This window comes from Salmo salar, chromosome 14, assembly GCF_965601325.2.
Source record: "Salmo salar chromosome 14, fSalSal1, whole genome shotgun sequence".
Taxonomy (NCBI): domain Eukaryota; kingdom Metazoa; phylum Chordata; class Actinopteri; order Salmoniformes; family Salmonidae; genus Salmo; species Salmo salar.
In genome coordinates, this window is record NC_138304.1 from 6,900,889 (window position 1) to 6,927,338 (window position 26,450).

General features: G+C 41.4%; 1 protein-coding gene across 1 annotated transcript in view; it reads right to left on the reverse strand.

The window, feature by feature from the left end:
* Positions 1-18,282: 18,282 nt before the first annotated feature.
* Positions 18,283-26,450, reverse strand: part of LOC106568679 (cadherin-7) — a 168,766-nt gene continuing 160,598 nt past the window's right edge. The window contains exon 11 of the mRNA XM_014139204.3: positions 18,283-23,981. Coding sequence (XP_013994679.3) covers positions 23,479-23,981 — 503 coding nt within the window. The 3' untranslated portion in view covers positions 18,283-23,478. The remainder of the gene's footprint in view (positions 23,982-26,450) is intronic.

Below are 26,450 nucleotides of genomic sequence, written 5' to 3' on the forward strand. Positions count from 1 at the left end.
TAGGAGTGGTTAAAACATGCTAATAATGATCCTCTGAGTATATCAAAAAATGTTTTGTATACTGTCATGGCCAAAAGTTTTGAGAATGACACAAATATTAATTTCCACAACGTTTGCTGCTTCAGTGTCTTTAGATATTTTTGTCAGATGTTACTATGGAATACTGAAGTATAAATACAAGCATTTCATAAATGTCAAAGGCGCTCATTGACAATTACATGAAGTTGATGCAAAGAGTCAATATTTGCAGTGTTGACCATTCTTTTCAAGACCTCTGCAATCCGCCCTGGCATGCTGTCAATTAACTTCTGGGCCACATCCTGACTGATGGCAGCCCATTCTTGCATAATCAATGCTTGGAGTTTGTCAGAATATGTGGGTTTTTGTTTGTCCACCTGCCGCTTGAGGATTGACCACAAGTTCTCAATGGGATTAAGGTCTGGGAAGTTTCCTGGCCATGGACCCAAAATATCGATGTTTTGTTCCCCGAGCCACTTAGTTATCACTTACTTTTGCCTTATGGCAAGGTGCTCCATCATGCTGGAAAAGGCATTGTTCGTCACCAAACTGTTCCTGGATGGTTGGGAGAAGTTGCTCTCGGAGGATGTGTTGTTACCATTCTTTATTCATGGCTGTGTTCTTAGGCAAAATTGTGAGTGACCCCACTCCCTTGGCTGAGAAGCATCCCCACACATGGATGGTCTCAGGATGCTTTACTGTTGGCATGACACAGGACTGATGGTAGCACTCACCTTGTCTTCTCCGGACAAGCTTTTTTCCGGATGCCCCAAACAATCGGAAAGGGGATTCATCAGAGAAAATGACTTCACCCCAGTCCTCAGCAGTCCAATCCCTGTACCTTTTGCAGAATATCAGTCTGTCCCTGATGTATTTTCTGGAGAGAAGTGGCTTCTTTGCTGCCCTTCTTGACACCAGGCCATCCTTCAAAAGTCTTCGCCTCACTGTGCATGCAGATGCACTCACACCTGCCTGCTGCCATTCCTGAGCAAATTCTGTACTGGTGGTACCTGCAGCTGAATCAACTTTAGGAGACGGTCCTGGCGATTGCTGGACTTTTTTGGGTGCCCTGAAGCCTTCTTCACAACAATTGAACCACTCTCCCTGAAGTTCTTGATAATCCGATAAATGGTTGATTTAGGTGCAATCTTACTGGCAGCAGTATCCTTGGCTGTGAAGCCCTTTTTGTGCAAATCAATGATGACGGCACGTGTTTCCTTGCAGATAACCATGTTTGACAGAGGAAGAACAATGATTCCAAGCACCACCCTCCTTTTGAAGCTTCCAGTCTGTTATTCGAACTCAATCAGCATGACAGAGTGATCTCCAGCCTTGTCCTCGTCAACACTCACACCTGTGTTAACGAGAGAATCACTGACATGATGTCAGCTGGTCCTTTTGTGGCAGGGCTGAAATGCAGTGGAAATGTTTTTGGGGGATTCAGTTCATTTGCATGGCAAAGAGGGACTTTGCAATCAATTGCAATTCATCTGATCACTCTTCATACCATTCTGGAGTATATGCAAATTGCCATCATACAAACTGAAGCAGCAGACTTTGTGAAAATTAATATTCGTGTCATTCTCAAAACTTTTAGCCACGACTGTACTTTCACTGGTATGCCATCCAGCCCTGGAGTTTTCCCATCCTTAAAGGCCCAATTGCATCAAGAAGTTCCTCCTCTGTAATTTGGCCTTCACATGAGTCTTTCTGTACAGATGTTAATTTTACATTATTAATAGGAAAAAAATCCATACAAGTAGTTTCAGTTAGTTGAGATGGGAGACTGAAACGAAAACATATTCTTAAAGTATTTTACTTCCTCTTTCAAAATATAATTTGTTGAATCATGCATGACTCCATCATTTGTAACAAGTTTTAATACATTTTTTTGGTAGCATTTCTATATTGAAGATTAGAAAATAATTTGGTACATTTTTCCCCATATTCCATCCAGTTTGCTTTATTTTTATAATATATTACATTGGATCTTTCTTGAATAAGTTCCTCCATTTCTTTTGGTTTTTCCTCTAACTTATTCTGTGCCTATGCTACAGGTTTTATTGCTATCTAACTGTACTGTTAGTCCTTCAATTTTCTTTGTTTATATGGACTCTTGATCTAAATTGCTTACTCTTGATCTAAATTGCTTTTGTTTTATAGATGAGTACTGAATTGCATGGCGTCTAAAGGAACACTTAAAAGTGTCACATACAATAAGGGGATCTGCTGTACCTATGTTATGTCTGAAAAAGTCAGTTATAAATTATTCTGTCCTAGTTCTAAACAATTTATCATCTAGTAGGCTTTGATTAAATTTCCAATAGCCTCGCAATATCCTTACCATAGAATTTTTGTATGTTCTCTATAGTTATGTACGTGAAAAAATATAAATTGACCAATTCGGCACATTTGGGCAAACTCCTGGCAGACTTGATGCAAAATATTGTGTTATGAGGTAATTCTTCGCTGGATCAGTCTGACACTTTGCACACACACTGATGCCATCTTGTGGACAAAATCTACATTAAACCTGAGATCCTAAATTAATGTATGGCCTTTCACTTGCATTTCAAAGATTTCTTTTTCCAGATCTAATGTGTTAGACTCTCCTACATTAACTTCACATTTCCACAAACTTCAAAGTGTTTCCTTTCAAATGGTATCAAGAATATTCATATCCCTGCTTCAGGTCCTGAGCTACAGGCAGTTAGATTTGGGTATGTCATTTTAGGCGAAAATTTAAAAAAGGGTCCGATTCTTAAGAGGTTTTAATATCAGGCAAGGCCACTTTTATATTCACTGGGTCTCATATCCCATAGGTCAGAGTGAAAACAAGCCAACCATTTCATCACATGTTCAGCACTTTCATTATAAATTAAAAAAAATCACTAACTTGGTAACATAAAGTTAAAGAGACAAATAAAATAAGAGACAAAAGAGAAGAGCAGGTACTCCTACAGTTTTAAGTACAAACAAATCCATTTTTTGTGGCATCAATTTCCACGTGGGACACGCTGAAATTGGAGATTTTTCAAAAGTCACTGTTAGGAGGAACGGCCCTTACAATATTTGCTGCCATTCACAAAAAGTGATTATGCATCCAATCAATGTCAGAAACTTTTGGATATTTTTGTTACTAGTATTTTAGCATGTCCCTTACAAGTAAAAATATACATACACCTGTACATGTGGGATATTTGACATCAAAACATCCACAACTTCTCAAGTCACCACTATAAACAAAGGTTTTGCAATATTCTGATACCAAAACAAGACCAACAATTGAGTATCTGAATGGACATTAAATGAAATGCTGCGTGGCAAAAATCGGAATAACTTTCTATTCCAAGGAGTATAGAAGAAAATCATAATATTATTGATCATGGTTTCAATTTGTGTACATATATTTTGTATACTGTACACTAATGTGTGTGGTAAAGCGTAGCCTCTCCCCTTAGGTGTTGTCCAAGTGCTTACAGCAAGCCAGTTAACAAATAATTGTATTTACTTAACGGCGACAGCCGTTTCTAAGAAAATAACCTCAATCTTCATTATCGTCACTGGATGCAAAATGACAAAATTATAAATTGTGGTAGAGATTGCATTTTAGCTAATCTTTGAAAACACAAAAAGGTATATATTAAATGTGTTTTTCTAAGTGAGAAGACTCCTATAAAGGAGTTATTGTTTTTATGTAACTGAAATACTGTACTGTGGATGGATGTCTAAGGGTGTTTTCACATATAGTCCTCTTTTAAAGAACTGATTTCAGTCCTCAAAGTAAACTCTGGGGTAAAAAAAAAACTGCTAAAAAACTTTGTATTCACACTGACCTTGCCTTTGAATGAGGACTCAACTGTTTTTCCAGTTCAGCCTAATTGTTTTGGTGGTCTGAGACCTCTTTGCATTCACATTGCTATGTTTAGAAAGGAACCAATATATTTTTCCAACATTCACTCAATGTGGTTTTCACAAAGTCCAGGACAAGCCATTCTATCAGAACACGTTATCGGACAGCTAGATATACCTACTTATATTTTGGAAGCTAATAGATTGCATACAGTTAAAAGATGACACATAATAATTATAATCAGAAGATAATATTAACATGTAAATATTATTGGTAACCGAATAAATAGCAGATTAAATAATGTTGTAATTGAAAATTGGGGACTGCTTTAAATGAAGTGCAGCTTATAAATGCTTCATAGCGCCTTCATAAACACTACATAAATGGGTCACAAATCATCCATAACCATATGTCATGCTCTTTAAAGGGTTCATAAATGTGGCATAACTGTGTCATAATCACCTATTTCAATAGAGACATAATCCACTGTCAAATATGACATAAATCTGTGCTTTATAAAGGGTGGCATAAGCACCGCTTAATAAAGGCTTTATAAATCATATTACATTGAGGCTTAACAAAGCCTTTATAACTTTGTCATGCATCTTGGTAAAGTATTGCAACGCCATGATAGTTGGTTCGATTGCCGGAACCACCCATACGTATAAATGTATGCACGCATGATAAAAGCATCTGCTAAATTGTATATATTATATTACTCTAAAACATTTCTAGCAGTGATGTAGTGGTAAAAAAAATAGGTGGATAAACACTGATCACTGTTCGCAGAGAATAAAGTTATGCTCCCTATACTTTCAATGCATTTTCTATGATGTCCCAGCCAATATTGGACCTCAACTTTCCCCAAAATGATGTGCAGCAGGATGACACACACTCTAAAGTGCAGTCATGCAGAGCAAAAAAAATTGGTAGGGCCCTTTAAAATGTATTTGTTTTTCCGATTTCCCCAAATGTTTTCATGTTTCTCACAAGTTTTTTTCACACTTTTTTAACAGAAAAACAATATTTGATTTTCTGAGTCCTCACAATGCTTAAACCACATGAGGGGATGACTTTTGAGTTCTGAGAAAAATCTAAATGATTCTGTAGTGAAGAAAGTGGATATGAGATGAGTTCGTAAATCAAATGCCAACTTGTGGTGCCACTGGACAGCGGACAATGAGTATGTTAACCTTTATTTATGGTAATTGAAATGAATTTGTTGTAGTTAACTGTTGAGTTAGATTACATAGCTACCTCAATCGCTCTTTCAAATAATTTTGGTGACTTCACAGCAATTGCTAGTTACTCTGCTAAATAAAAATCCCCCTAGATACAGCCACGTCTCATAGTCACATCATGATATTTGGAAAGGAAAGAGGAATATAATAATATGAATCGAATGGAGTTTTCCCATCTCCCCATTTAGAGTATTTCTGGTGCAGAACAGAAATGCCCTTATACAGATGGTGTGACAAAAGCATTTCCTAACAGACCTGCCAATTTTCTTTGTTGTTTTAAAGGTTGGAAACAACATGCAGTACCTCCGGCAGGCAGAGGCAAAAAACATTTGTTCGCAAGCTTAGGGACAAGCTACACTATTTACAGCCCTGTGTAATGTTCAATGCAATGTCCAATGTAATTGCATTGTTGGACTTTTCGAAAATGTATGTACTTGTATTGAACCTGTTGGGGCTCGGGGGCAGTATTGAGAAATTTTGAAAAAAATATGTGCCCATTTTTAACTGCCTCCTACACCAACTCAGAAGCTAGGATATGCATATTATTAACACATTCGGATAGAAAACACTCTGAATTTTCTAAAACAGTTTGAATGGTGTCTGTAAGTATAACAAAACTCATATTGCAGGCAAAAACCTGTGAAAAATAGATAAAAAAAATGTGAATTTTGTGACTGTACTATTTAGTGTCATTGTTTTATAGATACCATAGTGAGAAAGGATTCATTTCGCAACACCTACGGCTTCCACTAGATGTCAACGATCTTTATAAAGTTGTTTGAAGCGTCTATGATAAACAGAGAGCAAATTAGAATGCAAGGAAGTTGACATGTCATCACTTCATTTTTTTGCGCCTGCGCATAAATCTGAGAAGCGTGAGTTTGTCATCATTGTTTATCTAGACATAGGATAGGTTGTGTGAAAATATTACTGATGTTTAACGTTAAAAATGGACCAAAAGATTAATGCTAAGCAACGTTTGACATATTTGAACGAACGTAAATAGATTATTTACTAGTTTTTTTTAGCTTTTCGGCGTGATTTTACACCCCCCCCACCACGTTTTGTGGGAGCATAATGAACGCTAACTACTTGTTGTTATTTGGACATAAATTATGAACTTTGTCAAAAGAAACCACATTTGTTCCGGACCTGGGAAATCCTGGCAGTGCCTTCTGATGGAGATAATCAAAGGTAAGGGGATATTTACAATGTTATTATCGATATTAGATGATGCTAACTGTATAGCATAGCTTATTGTTCTTAGCATAGCACCCCGTTTATTGCAAAATGTGATTCACCAGTAAAGTTATTTTGAGATCTGGCCATTCGGTAGCAATTACGAGATTACATTTACATTACATTACATTTGTCATTTAGCAGACGCTCTTATCCAGAGCGACTTACAAATTGGTGCATTCACCTTATGATATCCAGTGGAACAACCACTTTACAATAGTGCATCTAAATCTTTTGGGGGGGGGTTAGAAGGATTACTTTATCCTATCCTAGGTATTCCTTAAAGAGGTGGGGTTTCAGGTGTCTCCGGAAGGTGGTGATTGACTCCGCTGTCCTGGCGTCGTGAGGGAGCTTGTTCCACCATTGGGGTGCCAGAGCAGCGAACAGTTTTGACTGGGCTGAGCGGGAACTGTGCTTCCTCAGAGGTAGGGGGGCCAGCAGGCCAGAGGTGGATGAACGCAGTGCCCTTGTTTGGGTGTAGGGCCTGATCAGAGCCTGAAGGTATGGAGGTGCCATTCCCTTCACAGCTCCGTAGGCAATCACCATGGTCTTGTAGCGGATGCAAGCTTCAACTGGAAGCCAGTGGAGAGAGCGGAGGAGCGGGGTGACGTGAGAGTACTTGGGAAGGTTGAACACCAGACGGGCTGCGGCGTTCTGGATGAGTTGTAGGGGTTTAATGGCACAGGCAGGGAGCCCAGCCAACAGCGAGTTGCAGTAATCCAGACGGGAGATGACAAGTGCCTGGATTAGGACCTGCGCCGCTTCCTGTGTGAGGCAGGGTCGTACTCTGCGAATGTTGTAGAGCATGAACCTACAGGATCGGGTCACCGCCTTGATGTTAGTGGAGAACGACGGGTGTTGTCCAGGATCACGCCAAGGTTCTTAGCACTCTGGGAGGAGGACACAAGGGAGTTGTCAACCGTGATGGCGAGATCATGGAACGGGCAGTCCTTCCCCGGGAGGAAGAGCAGCTCCGTCTTGCCGAGTTTCAGCTTGAGGTGGTGATCCGTCATCCACACTGATATGTCTGACAGACATGCAGAGATGCGATTCGCCGCCTGGTTATCAGAAGGGGGAAAGGAGAAGATTAATTGTGTGTCGTCTGCATAGCAATGATAGGAGAGACCATGTGAGGATATGACAGAGCCAAGTGACTTGGTGTATAGCGAGAATAGGAGAGGGCCTAGAACTGAGCCCTGGGGGACACCAGTGGTGAGAGCGCATGGTGCGGAGACAGATTCTCGCCACGCCACCTGGTAGGAGCGACCTGTCAGGTAGGACGCAATCCAAGTGTGGGCCGCGCCGGAGATGCCCAACTCGGAGAGGGTGGAGAGGAGGATCTGATGGTTCACAGTATCAAAGGCAGCAGATAGGTCTAGAAGGATGAGAGCAGAGGAGAGAGAGTTAGCTTTAGCAGTGCGGAGAGCCTCCGTGACACAGAGAAGAGCAGTCTCAGTTGAATGCCCAGTCTTGAAACCTGACTGATTAGGATCAAGAAGGTCATTCTGAGAGAGATAGCAGGAGAGCTGGCCAAGGACGGCACGTTCAAGAGTTTTGGAGAGAAAAGAAAGAAGGGATACTGGTCTGTAGTTGTTGACATCGGAGGGATCGAGTGTAGGTTTTTTCAGAAGGGGTGCAACTCTCGCTCTCTTGAAGACGGAAGGGACGTAGCCAGCGGTCAAGGATGAGTTGATGAGCGAGGTGAGGTAGGGGAGAAGGTCTCCGGAAATGGTCTGGAGAAGAGAGGAGGGGATAGGGTCAAGTGGGCAGGTTGTTGGGCGGCCGGCCGTCACAAGACGCGAGATTTCATCTGGAGAGAGAGGGGAGAAAGAGGTCAAAGCACAGGGTAGGGCAGTGTGAGCAGGACCAGCGGTGTCGTTTGACTTAGCAAACGAGGATCGGATATCGTCAACCTTCTTTTCAAAATGGTTGACGAAGTCATCCGCAGAGAGGGAGGAGGGGGGAGGGGGAGGAGGATTCAGGAGGGAGGAGAAGGTAGCAAAGAGCTTCCTAGGGTTAGAGGCAGATGCTTGGAATTTAGAGTGGTAGAAAGTGGCTTTAGCAGCAGAGACAGAAGAGGAGAATGTAGAGAGGAGGGAGTGAAAGGATGCCAGGTCCGCAGGGAGGCGAGTTTTCCTCCATTTCCGCTCGGCTGCCCGGAGCCCTGTTCTGTGAGCTCGTAGTGAGTCGTCGAGCCACGGAGCAGGAGGGGAGGACCGAGCCGGCCTGGAGGATACGGGACAGAGAAAATCAAAGGATGCAGAAAGGGAGGAGAGGAGGGTTGAGGAGGCAGAATCAGGAGATAGGTTGGAGAAGGTTTGAGCAGAGGGAAGAGATGATAGGATGGAAGAGGAGAGAGTAGCGGGAGAGAGAGAGCGAAGGTTGGGACGGCGCAATACCATCTGAGTAGGGGCAGAGTGAGAAGTGTTGGATGAGAGCAAGAGGGAAAAGGATACAAGGTAGTGGTCGGAGATTTGGAGGGGAGTTGCAATGAGATTAGTGGAAGAACAGCATCTAGTAAAGATGAGGTCAAGCGTATTGCCTGCCTTGTGAGTAAGGGGGGAAGGTGAGAGGGTGAGGTCAAAAGAGGAGAGGAGTGGAAAGAAGGAGGCAGAGAGGAATGAGTCAAAGGTAGACGTGGGGAGGTTAACGTCACCCAGAACTGTGAGAGGTGAGCCATCTTCAGGAAAGGAACTTATCAAGGCGTCAAGCTCATTGATGAACTCTCCAAGGGAACCTGGAGGGCGATAAATGATAAGGATGTTAAGCTTGAAAGGGCTGGTAACTGTGACAGCATGGAATTCAAATGAGGAGATAGACAGATGGGTCAGGGGAGAAAGAGAGAATGTCCACTTGGGAGAGATGAGGATTCCAGTGCCACCACCCCGCTGGCTCGATGCTCTAGGGGTATGCGAGAACACGTGGGCAGACGAGGAGAGAGCAGTAGGAGTAGCAGTGTTATCTGTGGTAATCCATGTTTCTAGGGACTGGAGGGTAGCATAGGCTGAGATGAACTCAGCCTTGTTGGCTGCAGACCGGCAGTTCCAGAGGCTGCCGGAGACCTGGAACTCCACGTGGGTCGTGCGCGTTGGGACCACCAGGTTAGAGTGGCAGCGGCCACGCGGTGTGAAGCGTTTGTATGGCCTGTGCAGAGGGGAGAGAACAGGGATAGACAGACACATAGTTGACAAGCTACAGAAGTGTTGTTTCTTGTATTATTGTCTCTCGTGTCTTTAGAGAACTGTTTCACTTTGATATCCTTTTTCTTCTGTCCTGATTTTCTCTTTCTTTTCTTCTGTTAACCTGTTGGGTCTAGGGGGCAGCATTTGCACGTCTGGATAAAAAAATTTACCCGATTTAATCTGGTTACTAATCCTACCCAGTAACTAGAATATGCATATACTTATTATATATGGATAGAAAACACTCTAAAGTTTCCAAAACTGTTTGAATGGTGTCTGTGAGTATAACAGAACTCATTTGGCAGGCAAAACCCTGAGACATTTTCTGACAGGAAGTGGATACCTGATGTGTTGTATTGACTTTAAACCTATCCCATTGAAAAACACAGGGGTTTAGGAATATTTTGGCACTTCCTATTGCTTCCACTAGATGTCACCAGCCTTTACAAAGTGTTTTGAGTCTTCTGGAGGGAGATCTGACCGAACAAGAGCCATGGAACGGTGATGTCCCATTAGACACCTGGCGCGCTAGTTCATGTTGGGTACCCTCGTTCCAATACGTTATAAAAGAGTATGCATTCGTCCACCTTGAATATTATTCATGTTCTGGTTAAAAAAGGCCCTAATGATTTATGCTATACAACGTTTGACATGTTTGAACGAACGGAAATATATTTTTTCCCCTCGTTCATGACGAGAAGTCCGGCTGGCTTACATCATGTGCTAACGAGACGGAGATTTTTGGACATAAATGATGAGCTTTTTTGAACAAAACTACATTCGTTATGGACCTGTGATACCTGGAAGTGACATCTGATGAAGAGAATCAAAGGTAATGGATTATTTACATAGTATTTTCGATTTTAGATCTCCCCAACATGACGTCTAGTCTGTATCGCAACGCGTATTTTTCTGGGCGCAGTGCTCAGATTATTGCAAAGTGTGATTTCCCAGTAAGGTTATTTTTAAATCTGGCAAGTTGATTGCGTTCAAGAGATGTAAATCTATAATTCTTTAAATGACAATATAATATTTTACCAATGTTTTCTAATTTTAATTATTTAATTTGTGACGCTGACTTGACTGCCGGTTATTGGAGGGAAACGATTTCCTCAACATCAATGCCATAGTAAAACGCTGTTTTTGTATATAAATATGAACTTGATAGAACTAAAAATGCATGCATTGTCTAACATAATGTCCTAGGAGTGTCATCTGATGGAGATTGTAAAAGGTTAGTGCATCATTTTAGCTGGTTTTATGGTTTTGGTGACCCTGTCTTTGACTTTACAAAACATTACACACAACTCTTGTAAATGTACTGTCCTAACATACTCTAAATTTATGCTTTCGCCGTAAAACCTTTTTGAAATCGTAAAACGTGGTTAGATTAAGGAGATGTTTATCTTTCAAATGGTGTAACATAGTTGTATTTTTGAAAAATTTGAATTTTGACATTTATTTGGATTCAAATTTGCCGCTCTTGAAATGCACCTGCTGTTGATGGAGTGCACCACGGGTGGCACGCTAGCGTCCCACCTAGCCCCAAGAGGTTAACTAGATATTCTTTGTTGTTCTTCGTTAGCTAGCTAGCTTCTTCCAAAAGAGTCCCTAGCAACTGCTTAGCAACTGGTAAACAATTCAGCTAGCTAAGATAAAATTGTAGTTATGAAAAATAGTTATTTTTCAAAAGCCTATCTTCTTTGTTTGTTGCTTGTTTTTTCTCCTCTTCAGTCTTGCAGTTTTCTTTTGCTTTTTCCGATGTACTTCACTCTAAAAACCATGTAAATTTCAATATTTGTAGGATCTAGAATACACAATAGGGTTTTTTAATACACCCAAAACAAACAGGTAAACAAAAACACTGGGCTGTACCCAAACAAAAGAGCGAGGGTAAACCTCGTTGAACGACACGATACCCGTAATACACAATATAAATAGCTCGCAGTATAACAGCTGCAACAATGCATAGGTACTCACACCACCAACGGACATGGGAACAATAATCGACAGGACACTGGTAAACCACACTTATACAATTACGAATCACTGGGAAATGATGTTGATATGAGATGAGATGATAATATATTATTCTTTGAATGACAATATTATAATTTACCAATGTTTTCGAATAGTAATTTTGTTATGTTCAGCGGAAGCATTTCAGAGAAGAAAAAAATCTGAATTTCACGCTACTGTAAAATGCTGTTTTTGGATATAAATATGAATTTGATGGAACAAAAAATGCATGTATTGTATAACATAATGTCCTAGGAGTGTCATCTGATGGAGATTGACAAAGGTTAGTGCATAATTCTAGCTGGTTTCTGCTTTTGGTGACGCCTGACCTTGAATTGAAAATGGATGTTTGTACTTTTGTGGCTATGTACTGTCCTAACATAATCTAACTTTATGCTTTTGCCGTAAAGCCTCTTTGAAAATCGAACAATGTGGTTAGATTAAGGAGATGTTTATCTTTTAAATTGTGTAAAATAGTTGATTGTTTGTTTGAGAAATTGAAATTATTAGATTTTTGATGTTTTGAATTTCCAGCCTTGTTAGCAATCCCAACTCGGGGTTCATTGCTAACCTGTAGCCCCAACAGGTTAAAAACATGTCAAAATAAAAGGAAATGTATGGTTTAAACATGTCTTTAATGTTTATTTGTTTTAGCTGTTAGTTTTAACTTCATTAGGGTAGGGGGCACTATTTTCACCTCCGGATGAAAAGCGTGCCCAAAGTAAACTGCCTGCTACTCAGGCCCAGAAGCTAGGATATGCATTTGGATTGAAAACACTCTAAAGTTTCCAAAACTGTTAAAATAATGTCTGTGAGTATAACAGAACTGATATGGCAGGTGAAAACCTGAGAAAAATCCATCCAGGAAGTGGGATTCTTTTATTTTTGTAGTTTTCTATTGAATGCCATTACAGTATCCATTGACTTAGGACTCAACTTGCACTTCCTATGGCTTCCACTAGATGTCACCAGTCTTTAGAAAATGTTTCAGGCTTGTATTCTGAAAAATGAGCGAGTAAGACCAGTCTGAATGAGTGGACCCTGCAGTGTCCCAGAGGTTTTTTCATGTGCATGACCGAGAGCACGCCTTTCTTGTTTTCCTTTTATATTGACAAAGCTTTTGTCTGGTTGAAATGTATTGATTATTATGACTAAAAACAACCTGAGGATTGATTATAAACATCGTTTGACATGTTTCTACGAACTTTACTGATACTTTTCGGATTTTTCATCTGTCTGTTGTGACTGCTTTTGAGCCTGTGGATTACTGAACAAAACGCGTGAACAAAACGGAGGTTTTTGGATATAAAGAGGGACTTTATCAAACAAAACAAATATTTATTGAGTAAATGGGAGTCTTGTGAGTGCAACCATATGAAGTTCATCAAAGGTATGTGATTAATTTTATCACTATTTCTGACTTGTGTAATGATTTGTCTGCTGGACGCTGTTCTCAGATAATCATATGGTATGCTTTCGCCGTAAAGCTTTTTTGAAATCTGACACCGTGGTTGGATTAACAAGAAGTTCATCTTTAAACCGATGTATAACACTTGTATGTTTTATGAATTTTTATAATGAGTATTTCTGTTTTTGAATTTGGCGCTCTGCAATTTCACTGGATGTTGGCCAGGTGGGAGGTAGCGTCCCACACCCCCTAGAGCGGTTTTAATTCCCTAAGTGTTAATACATTTGTTTATAATCATTAAGCCTTTATGTATGTGTTATGAATGACCAAAGGTGTCTGACTTTATAGTAAGTACAGCGTCATATGATATGTATGCATTTATGTATGTGTTATGAATGACCAAAGGTGTCTGACTTTATAATAAGTACAGTGTCATATGATATGTATGCATTTATGTATGTGTTATATATGACCAATGGGGTCTGACTTTAAAGTAAGTACAGTGTCATGCGTCATGTGTCTTTATGGATGTGTTATGAATTACCTTTAAACTGAGTATTACAGGACACTACATAAAGTGTAAATAAATAGGTTTTTAACCTTCAGCAGATTTATGACGGTTCTCTCATGATCCACAGGTTACTGTAGGGTCTGAGAGGTATTTCAATGACTTGATTGACCTGCAAAGCTTGAGTTTGTCTGTCTGTTTGTCTTTGGAGTAATCCAACCTGAGACCACTGCACCAGGTATTCCTCTTCTGTTCCCATGCTGGAGACCAGGGCTTGATTACAACCTGTTACAATGGTGCCAACATTTTGTGGCTGATTTTTCAGCAGTGGAGTGGGTGAAGACCTGACTGGGCCTAACACAGTATGGCTCATTATATTGTTGTGTGTGTGTGTTTGTGTACTGAAGAACATGTAACTTGGTTGGGGGCTTTCATCAAGGTAAGTGTTTCTTGGTGTAACGTCGTCCTCAGGCTATTGCTCACACAGCACATATGAAACTGGGATATCAACCATTCAAAGTTGGCATAAGTGGGAGAGACCATAGAATTCTTTGGGAGTGACCTTACTGAGTAAAGTATTTGTCATCAGGCTATGTCCCTTGCTAGCAAAAACATTCCCCCAGTTACAAATTCATAATTAAGGATAAAACCTGCCCATCTCCAAAATGCCTCTTCTTAAAATTAGATTTGAAACCTAACCCTAACTGAAGGCCAAGTTTGATGCGTTGGTCCACCAGCCCTGCTGTGCAGAGGGTAATGCGTACGGCCCAGCACTGGGGCCAAGTTTCCTGCCATCCAGGACCTCTATACCAGACGGTGTCAGAGGAAGGCCCTAAACATTGCCAAAGACTCCAGCCACCCTAATAATAGACTGCTCTCTTTGCTACGGCAAGGCAAGCGGTACCGGAGTGCCAAGTCTAGGTGCAAAAGGCTTCTTAACAGCTTCTTCCCCAAGCTATAAGACTCTTGAACAGCTAATCAATTATAGCCTTGTTATTGTTATTTTATTGTTGCTTTTTTATTATTTGTATTTATTTATTTTTTGCTTCAGTTTATTTGAGTAAATACTTTCTTAACACTTATTTTTCTTAAAACTGCATTGTTGGTTAAGGGCTTGTAAGTAAGCATTTCACTGTAAGGTCTACACCTGTTGTATTCAGCACATGTGAAAAATAACATTTGATTTGGACGGAAGTGTCTGGGAACGAGATTGGGTGTAATGGGACTCACATGACTTCACTTTAAAGCTTGTGCCACCCTTCAGAACCCTTTATAAAGCACATGTTTATATAATATTCAACATATTGTTATGCCACATTTCTGAACATTTTATAAAGCATGACATACGGTTATAGATGATTTGTAACACATTTATTTAGTGTTTATCAAGGCATTATGAAGGCTTTATGGAGTCTTTATAGGCTGAACATCATTTGAAGCGGGACTGAAACAATATTTGGTGTACACCCAATGTACTTTCCCTTTAGGAGCTAGTATTGATTTTGTACCATATGTTGTGATTCTCACCAAATATTGTTGTCTTCTCACACTATTCAAACCCCACAATCGAATAAACAGAGTAGGAAGCTTTCTTAGCCTATAGATCACATATGGCAAACAAATAATCTGTACAAAACTCCACATATATGTTCATCCTTGACAATCACTAATCAATATCCAAAAACAGCACACCTGCACATCATCATATTCTCTCTTTTGTGGCACTAATGTGAAGGTTTATGGTAGGGAAAATGGTGTTGCAGTTGCCTAGTGTGTGGTGTGGGAATATTTACAAGCGAACATGTAGAGCTTTGTGTTCACACTGCCCTAAAAAAAGGAACCAGACCGCAGAATTCAAGCGAATCAAACTCAGACCATTTCTCGGGGGCTCTTATGAGGGGTCTGAGTTCCTTTGGAAAATTCACACTGCACAAAAAATTAAGTGAACCACACTTAGTTAAAAAAAAATTGGCTGAAAGGGACCAAGTGTGAAAACACCCCAAAGAAGTGAAGGCACATATTTTCTGGTAACGCTTCAAGCCAACAGTATAATGAATTAATATATATAATAATATTATACAACATATATTATACGTTTTTAATCAATTCGACAATTTTTCTATGGCCTCAGAATATTTGATAATAACTCAAGATTATTATGAGATAAAATGTAAGAGATTATGAGGGGGTCTTAGCAGATGTTTATGTGAAGTCTTGAAAAATGCCTTTGGACTGCATTGTACATCATTAGACCTGTTGGATTTAAGTTAAAATAGCATTGTATGGTTTGAGTCAGCACAATAGCACGAAAAGGATATGTAGGACTGTGTTGCTTCCATTTATTGTATAACTTTTTCTCCTACTAATGAGCATCAAATGTATGAACCGTCATCAAATAAAATAAATAAACAGCTGTGCAGCTCTGGAGGAGGGATCACCCTATACATTGACAGTAACATCAGGCACAAATGACTATGTGAACTTGAGGACACTCGTTGTGAGTGCCTTTGGCTGTGGCCTGAACTGTATTATAACAGATATAATTTACATCCCACTCCCAACTTCTAAAGAATGGGTCTCAGAGTATCTAGGGTGGTGCTTGGACCATGTGCAACGCAAATAGACCCTCCCAGGTCTTGTGATTCTTGGTGACACAAACAGATTTGCCTTAACCAAGTGGTAACATACTCTACATGTGGAGCTAATCAGCTGACTCCATATTTACCACCATGAAAGGCCTATACTCCAAAGCCAAGCATCTACCACTGACAGGTGAGTCGGATCACCAGACCATATTGTGGTCAGCAGGTGAATGGCCTAAATCACCAGCTCAGGACATCTACAAACAACACCGTACCTCTGACAACCTAAGAGCTCTCTCCATGGCACTAAATACAGATAGTTTCACACCAGTCTACACAGCAAAACACTCCCAAGAGCAGACAGATGAACTTAACTCTTTCCTAAAAATGACTTTCAATAGTAATCTCTCCATCAAAAAAAGCTAACTGACCACCAGAGACAAGCAATGGATGACCACACACACAGACTCAGCCTCAGCTCATCCAGACAGAAAGTCTTTCACAGTCAAGACAAAGCAGAATACAAGCCGCTTCAGCAGAAAGTTGCAGCTCTGGTGAAAAATGCCAAGAAAGAGTACTTCCAAGCAGAAGTCCAACAGCTGAAGTCATCTAACTTTGCTGGCTAGTACAAATCATTGAAAAGCTTGATTGGTGCGAGTGAGACAAGAGAAAACCTTTTAGCCCTCAATCAACAGGATTCTCAGAGGGAATGTGACATTCTCAGTGCCCAGTTTCCTCTGTATGGGAAGGTACAACATGCATGATCCCTGAAATTGAGGCTATTGAAAACAAGCTTACAAACGTCTGTCCCCCCAGTTTCAACATTGGCCAGATCAAAACCCATCTGAAGTGGCTGAATGGGCAGAAGTCTGCAGGCCCGACGAGATTCCTCCCTGGTTCCTAAAACGTACTGTAAGGAGCTTGCACCAGTACCATGCGATATCTTCAACTTATCTATGGGACACAGCTACTTCCCCCTCTCAATGGAAAAAGTCCATCTGTGCTGTGCCTAAAAAAGAGCAACCCCATCTTCCTCCAAGACTACAGGCAAATCTCTCTCCTCAGCTCCATGGGAAAAATCTATGAGCGGTTGAACACAACATACTGTAGAAGGAGACTGCTCATAACATCAAGTCTTCACAACATGGCTTTGTGAAGAACAGGTCAACAGTGTCTGCTCTGGCACAACGCATCAAACAAAGTGCCAAAGCAGGATGTTCATGTAACCTTCATAAGCTTTTCCAGAGCATTTAACACCCTAAACCATCTTCTACTCACTCTAGTGGAGCATGAGGTGACCCGCTCACTATGGATCTCTATCAAGAGCGAACTGGGCAACCGCAAGCAGACGGTTAGGTCGAGAACATGGCTTTCTAACTCACAGCCAGTCCCAGCTGTGCTGGAGAGTGCTCTTTCCCCTACATTCTTAGTGCTATGCATGATCACCATAGACTCCAGCCTCCCAAAGAGAATCCATCCTGTCAAGTAGGCTGATGACCTCACATTCACAGATTTTGCTCCCTGGCAAGCTACCTGGCCAAACACATGCAGCAGTATATGCAGTGGCCCAATGGGGAAAACCAACTGCCTGTATGTGAACGAAAAGAAATCCAAGGATATGGTCATCAGCTTCAGAAGGGCTGTCAGGTCCTTAACAATATCATAACCGCCATCGATAAGAGACATTACTGTGCAGCTGTATTCATGGACCTGGCCAAGGCTTTCGACTCTGTCAATCACCACATTCTTATTGGCAGACTCAACAGCCTTGGTTTCTCAAATGATTGCCTCGCCTGGTTCACCAACTACTTCTCTGATAGAGTTCAGTGTGTCAAATCGGAGGGCCTGTTGTCCGGACCTCTGGCAGTCTCTATGGGGGTGCCACAGGGTTCAATTCTTGGGCCGACTCTCTTCTCTGTATACATCAATGATGTCGCTCTTGCTGCTGGTGATTCTCTGATCCACCTCTACGCAGACGACACCATTCTGTATACTTCTGGCCCTTCTTTGGACACTGTGTTAACCTCTTTGGGATAGGGGGCAGTATTTTCACATCCGGATAAAAAACGTACCCGATTTAATCTGGTTACTACTCCTGCCCAGAAAGTAGAATATGCATATAATTAGTATATTTGGATAGAAAACACTCTAAAGTTTCTAAAACTGTTTGAATGGTGTCTGTGAGTATAACAGAACTCATATGGCAGGCCAAAACCTGAGAAGATTCTATACAGGAAGTGCCCTGTCTGACAATTTGTTGTCCTTCTGTTGCATCTCTATCGAAAATACAGCATCTGTGCTGTAACGTGACACTTTCTAAGGCTTCCATTGGCTCTCTAAAGCCGCCAGAAAGTGGAATGGGGTGTCTGCTGTCTCTGGGCAAAGTACAACAGCAGGAGAGTTTGTAAGTGGTCAGCCTGGGGACAGTGAGACTGAGATGCGCATTCACGAGACTTCTCAATTTTTTTTCTTTCAGCCTTTGAATGAATACAACGTTGCCCGGTTGGAATATTATCGCTATTTTACGAGAAAAATAGCATAAAAAAAATATTTTAAACAGCGTTTGACATGCTTCTAAGTACGGTAATGGAATATTTTGACATTTTTGTCACGAAATGTGCTCGCGCGTTACCCTTCGGATAGTGACCTGAACACACGAAATAAACGGAGGTATTTGGATATAACTATGGATTATTTGGAACCAAAACAACATTTGTTGTTGAAGTAGAAGTCCTGGGAGTGCATTCTGACGAACAACAGCAAAGGTAATCCAATTTTTCTAATAGTAATTCTGAGTTTAGTGAGACCCAAACTTGGTGGGTGTCAAATTAGCTAGGCTGTGATGGCCGAGCTATGTACTCAGAATATTGCAAAATGTGCTATCGCCAAAAAGCTATTTTAAAATCGGACATAGCGATTGCATAAAGGAGTTCTGTATCTATAATTCTTAAAATAATTGTTATGTATTTTGTCAACGTTTATCATGAGTAATTTAGTAAATACACCGGATGTTTTCGGTGGGTATGCTAGTTCTAAACATCACATGCTAATGTAAAAGCTGGTTTTTGATATAAATATGAACTTGATTGAACAAAACATGCATGTATTGTATAACATAATGTCCTAAGACTGTCATCTGATGAAGATCATCAAAGGTTAGTGCTGCATTTAGCTGTGGTTTGGGTTTATGTGACATATATGCTTGCTTGGAAAATGGCTGTGTGATTATTTGTGTTTATGTACTCTCCTAACATAATCTAATGTTTTGCTTTCGCTGTAAAGCCTTTTTGAAATCGGACAATGTGGTTAGATTAACGAGAGTCTTATCTTTAAAATGGTGTAAAATAGTTGATTGTTTGAGAAAATTGAATTGTGGTATTTTAGTTGGTTTTGTTTTCGCACCGTGCGATGCCATTGGCTGTTGGCTAGGGGTTCCGTGTCCTCAACCGGTTAACTCACCTCCAGACGAGCTTCAATGCCATACAACTCTCCTTCCGTGGCCTCCAACTGCTCTTAAAGGCAAATAAAACTAAATGCATGCTATTCAACCGATCATTGCCCGCACCTGCCCGCCCATCCAGCATCACTACTCTGAACGGCTCTGACTTAGAATATGTGGATAACTACAAATACCTGGGTGTCTGGCTAGACTGTAAACTCTCCTTCCAGACTCATATTAACCTCTTATGGCTAGGGGGCAGTATTTTCACGGCTGGATAAAAAACGTACCCGATTTAATCTGGTTACTAATCCTACCCAGTAACTAGAATATGCATATACTTATTATATATGGATAGAAAACACCCTAAAGTTTCTAAAACAGTTTGAATGGTGTCTGTGAGTATAACAGAACTCAAATGGCAGGTCAAAACCGGAGAGATCCTTTACAGGAAGTGGCCTGTCTGACCATTTCTGGAACTTCTTTGCCATCTCTATCTTTTACAAAGGATCTCTGCTCTAACGTGACACTTCCTACGTCGTCCATAGGCGCTCAGAGCCCGGGAAAAACCTGAATGTCGTCATCCCAGCCCCAGGCTGAAACACATTATCGCCTTTCTCAAGTGGCCCATCAAGGGACTGTGGGCTTAGGCGCGTGACCTGGCCGCCCCCGTCTTTGTGATTTTTTTCCTCTGTTTGCCCGAAAAGGAGATTCCCGGTCGGAATATTATCGCTTTTCTTCGAGAAAAATGGCATAAACATTTATTTTAAACAGCGGTTGACATGCTTCGAAGTACGGTAATGGAATATTTAGATTTTTTTTGTCACGAATTGCGCCATGCGCACGACCCTTCTTTACCATTCGGATAGTGTCTGGGACGCACGAACAAAACGTCGCTATTCGGATATAACGATGGATTATTTTGGACCAACCCAACATTTGTTATTGAAGTGGCAGTCCTGGGAGTGCATTCTGACGAAGACAACAAAAGGTAATCAAACTTTTATAATAGTAAATCTGATATTGGTGAGTGCTAAACTTGCCGGGTGTCTAAATAGCTAGCCCGTGATGGCTGGGCTATGTACTTAGAATATTGCAAAATGTGCTTTCACCAAAAAGCTATTTTAAAATCGGACATATCGAGTGCATAGAGGAGTTCTGTATCTATAATTCTTAAAATAATTGTTATGCTTTTTGTGAACGTTTATCGTGAGTAATTTAGTAAATTGTTAGCAAATTCCTCCGGAAGTTTGCGGGGGGTATGCTAGTTCTGAACGTCACATGCTAATGTAAAAAGCTGTTTTTTGATATAAATATGAACTTGATTGAACAAAACATGCATGTATTGTATAACATAATGTCCTAGGTGTGTCATCTGATGAAGATCATCAAAGGTTAGTGCTGCATTTAGCTGTCTTCTGGGTTTTTGTGACATTATATGCTAGCTTGAAAAATGGGTGTCTGATTATTTCTGGCTTGGTACTCTGCTGACATAATCTAATGTTTTGCTTTCGCTGTAAAGCCTTTTTGAAATCGGACAGTGTGGTTAAATAAAGGAGAGTCTTGTCTTTAAAATGCTGTGAGTCATATGTTTGAAAAATTGAAGTTTTTGTTTTTTTGAGGAATTTGTAATTTGCGCCACGCCTATCATTGGATATTGGAGCAGGTGTTCCGCTAGCGGAACGTCTAGATGTAAGAGGTTAAGCCTCTCCAATCCAAAATTAAATCTAGAATCGGCTTCCTATTTCGCAACAATGCATCCTTCACTCATGCTGCCAAACATACCCTCGTGAAACTGACAATCCTACCAATCCTCGACTTCGGCGATGTCATCTATAAAATAGCCTCCAACACTCTACTCAACAAACTGGATGCAGTCTATCACATTGCCATCCGTTTTGTCACTAAAGCCCCATACACTACCCCCCATTTCGACCTATATGCTCTCGTTGGCTGGCCCTCACTTCATACTCGTCGCCAAACCCACTGGCTACAGGTTATGTACAAGTCTCTACTAGGTAAAGCCCCGCCTTACCTCAGCTCGCTGGTCACCATAGCAGCACGCGCTCCAGCAGGTATATCTCACTGGTCACCCCCAAAGCCAGTTCCTCCTTTGGTCGCCTTTCCTTCCAGTTCTCTGCTGCCAATGACTGCCAATGACTGGAACGAACTGCAAAAATCTCTGAAGATTCCCATCTCCCTCACTAGCTTTAAGCACCAGCTGTCAGAGCAGCTCACAGATCACTGCACCTGTTCATAGCCCATCTGTATACAGCCCATCTATCTACCTCATCGCCATACTGTATTTATTTATTTATTCTGCTCCTTTTGCACCCCAGTATCTCTACTTGCACATCCATCTTTTGCACATCTACCATTCCAGTTTTTAATTGCCATATTGTAATTACTTTGCCACCATGGCCTATTTATTGCCTTAATTCTCTTATTTTACCTAATTTGCACTCACTGTATATAGACTTTTTGTTTTCTACTGTATTATTGACTCTATGTTTTGTTCATTCCATGTGTAACTCTGTGTTGTATGTGTCTAACTGCTATGCTTTGTCTTGGCCAGGTCGCAGTTGCAAATGAGAACTTGTTCTCAACTAGCCTACGTGGTTAAATAAAGGTGAAATATTTTTTTTTTAAATGTATCTTTTACATGTGTTTTATGTTATATATACAATGCAATGTCAATACGTTGCTGCATTTATACCAAGATGTTCAAATAAACCTAAACCTAAAGAGCTCTCAATCAAAAACTTTTCCAGCTGCTGTAAATGTTCTTCAACACATTAACTGTATTTTACCATGCTGCTATAGCTATGTTTCCATTTAAAAAAACAAACACAGTTTAAACCAACATGGTAGCTAGAACACCTCATAGGATACATAAAACAAACATCACAACAGCTTTGAATGTTGGAGATACCAATACGCTGCATTCAATTTAGACCTAGGGGAACAATGTTACGCTGCAACTCTTAGAAACCAGCATCATGCTGTGTGTCAAGTTGTTAATGGAGCAACGTAAGTGAGAGGTGTTTGCTCCCTTGCATCAATGGAGGGAGACTTCATAAACCCTTCAGCAGCATTGTGACCCTTAAAGCATGTTAATTAAAAACTTGAGTGTGACAAGGGACATCCCTGGCAGGTGTCTACATACATTTATAGGAATGTATTATTTCTGATACTCTAAATGGTTGAGAGATCATTGCCATGTTCGTTAGGCACCAAATTTAAGAAAGGGGGCAGAGACTACTGGTCCAATAAGAAACACTCATTTCTATTTTCTGCTTCAAAATATTTTTCTACGGTGATCCCTACTGAACACGAACCACGGTAAGCTTGAATTGATCAAATCCATCATTTGTTAAAAAAACTGCTGTAAACTCCATATGGAGTTATCTTGTTTTGTAAAGAAATTGAGAATCTGTTCTATAAATATACATTTGAAACAAATATTGCAGATCACAGTGAACCCTGTGACAGACTACAGGGCCAGTTCAAGGAGGCAATGTTTTCATTTGACCACGACATGATGGAGTACTTGATAATGTCACTGTTGTAACAACACTGGAGCATAGATATTGGTTCAGTTTTCGTCACATTTGAACGTCACGTGACTTGAGAAAGTCTGGACATTTGTGCGTTGAGGTCCTTCCAAAGGGTCTGAAGCCCATCCCAACGTCTTAAGCTTTGCATAATTTCCATCATATTAAATCTAGTTAACAAAATCTCGCAAAGTTCATTCTTTGAAAAATCCTGCCAGTCCCCCAAAAAACATTTTGAATGGAAAACCAACATCCTATTGGTTATTCTCACCGACATTGATGCATTTATATACACCAATCAAATATCCTCTGAGTAGAGCATTTTCTTCTCGTCATCTCACATTTGCTTTCTTGTATCCTTCTTTATATTCTTCAGTTTCCTTCCCTCATTTGTTAGATTGTCCGTGCCAACAGTTTGGCAGGCTCAACCGAGGGCTAAGAGGCGAAGAGGTTACCGTCATCGCTGTGGCCGTAGAGGTCTGCCAGCTTCTTGAATCGCGGCCCCCAGTCGCTGAGGTAGTCGTAGTTCTGCTCCGAGTCCGTGCTCAGGGAATCCATCGAGCTGAGGGACTCTGCGGCTGAGCCACTGCCCTCGAAGGCATATGTCTGCAGCGAGTCGTAGGGCGGTGCCGATGGGTCCACGTCGGTCTCCTTCAGCCGGTCCCAGATAAAGTCGCGGAAGATGCCATTGTCTGGCGGTGGCCGGGAAGACAAGAAGAGGGTGGGCACTTCCGGGGTGACATCACGGCGGGTCTTGCCACCGCTCTCACGGACCACTTTCAGGTTGCGGAGCGTGACCATGTCGAAGGCCTCTGTGTCCTCCTCGCCGCCGCCCTCGTCATCGTAGCGCACAATGTTCTCGCGCACGTCACGCTCCTCGTCCAGGATCAGGGGCTCCTTCTTCCTCCGTCGCATGATGACGATCAACAGGACTAGCACTGTGTTGAGAGAGGGAGAGACAGAGAGGGACAGTCACCATCACCATCAACAAAGGGCAGAGGATCAAGATAGCTGAGGGTTAATCATTAGTACACAAAGTAAAAATGGTCTGTCAATGAATATCATTTTGGAGACATTCTTTGTCAAACCTTGAGCCAAGATGGACAAAATGACAGAGGCATTACATGTCCAGGACCACTGTGGACTTTTTACAGTACAGAACATTTGTGCTATATTAGAAAAGTTTTCTTTCATAATTTTGGGTCGTAGACCAAAACATACTGGTAATGATAGGGAAACCCTGTCTGCCACCTGTGTGGCATTAGGCCCCCAAACACATCAACACAACCGTTGGAGGCAAGCTTAGCTCCGAGAAACAATTTGATGGATGGAGCGATAAAGAGCCAGTGGGGGTGGAGAAAGGAATGGAGTCAATTTATAAAGAGCGATACTATCTGTATTACATTTATTACAATAGGCCCATGTTATTCATTGTGTTTTCAGCCAAGGCATATAAGACACCCTCGTTGTATTTTCCCCACCTTTAGCCTGAAGAGTATACTCTTGTCTGAGACTACAGTTCTGGTATGTCTGGAAAATTCCTTTTAAGATGGGGGCGGATGATCCGCTACATTAGTTTTATTAATATCTTCAACTGATTAGGTTTTAATCACTTGTACTGCAGCGCTGAGAACAGCTAGCTGTTCATCGAGTGTGGTGCTATCTAGAAAAGGTGTTAGTCATTACAGTCCTGAGTTAAGGTTATTTCCGGTGGAATTCAAGTTGATTTCTGGTTGATTTAAGGTTATTTCAGGTTGAATTCAGATCTTGACAAATCAAAAAGATCTCTATCGACCTTAAAATGGACTCCTTTGAGGTATTCGCAAATTACTTCATGAGATTTTCAAGATTTATAGATTTTTAAATATGTAATCGGCCTGCTCATGTTGTTAGAACATAAACAACACAGAGATAAACACCCAGACAAACAGAGATTTGGAGTGGCCAAATATTCTGTAAATGTCAGGGTTTAACAGTGGTGCGATCCCAAATGACACCCGAACCCCTTTAGAGTGCACTACTTTTGGTCAGAGCCCTATGGGCCTTGGTCAAAAGAAGTGCACTTAATAGGTAATAGTCGGCTGCTCCCACAAGCTGCTTACCCTGGGCAGGCCAGCGCTAAATCCTTTTTTGGGCACAGCATATGCCTATCTGAGCAATAAAACAGGATTATATGCCAGTCATAAAGCAGCCACCCCTAAAAGCAAATGGACCAAGTGCAGCTCCCAAACCGTGTCAAGGTTGGACCTCTCTCTTTCTATATACTTGATGGACCACTTCTGTGCCATCTTTTGACATGCTAGAAACGTTTTTTCCTAAAATTGAATAGTCTAAAACAATATAAACCAACTTCCTCACAATATTCTAAAAGCAAAGTTTAAGGGACCATAGGCTCTATCAATTTCAAGGGCAAGCTGAAAGTACTGAACAACACACCACCTGAAAGACTAATATGCTATGCCGTGCTGAACACCCCATTTCTGAGCACTTGACTGCGTGGGCTGTGTGCATATAGACCCTATGACATACATCTCCCCTCCATCTCAGCACACACAAACATTCACACACACACACACACACACACACACACACACACACACACACACACACACACACACACACACACACACACACACACACACACACACACACACACACACACACACACACACAGAATATCTCTGTGTCACACATTCACAGACACACCCACACACAACATCACTGTGTGTCACACACACACGCGCTCACACACTTGTTACACACAAACACGCCAACATACACATCTCTGTCAAACACACTCCCCGAGACACAGTCACAGTCCACCCATCAGGTTAGTGACTGCCTGCCAGAATTCCCTCCTCTCCCACGTCGGAACTATACTCCCAGGGTTGAAAATAACCTCTGTCACTGCAGAGTGAGCGAGCAAAGCAGGGGAGGCAAACGTCTAATAATCCATCCATCAGCGCTGCCACCGCCAGGCTGAAATATGGAAGCCGCCTGGACCATACCTCATCCCCAGGCATGATGCCATTCCCTGGGCTAGACAAGCACGGTGGAGGGTGGATGCCGTGGTTTGGGGGGGGGGGGGGGCAGTGGCGGATTTAGGCATAGGCGACATGGGCAGCCGCCCAGGGCAGCATCTTGCCGGGGCGCCCAAACAATAAAAAAAAAATAAAAAAATATTTCACATTTGCGCGATCGGTTTTCTCTCGCTCATTTGCACGTCATGTCAATGATATCATGTGGTACTGTGGGTCAATTAACCTTGTCGGAATAGGAGCCCTGATTCTAGTTTGTGAGCTAGTGCTAGGCAGGCCACTGCCTGGGAAGGATTCCCACTCAGAAGTACGAGAATGGGAGGTGGCGGGGGTAGGTTGACCTCAGGTCTCCCAAGTGGAAGCCCGAGG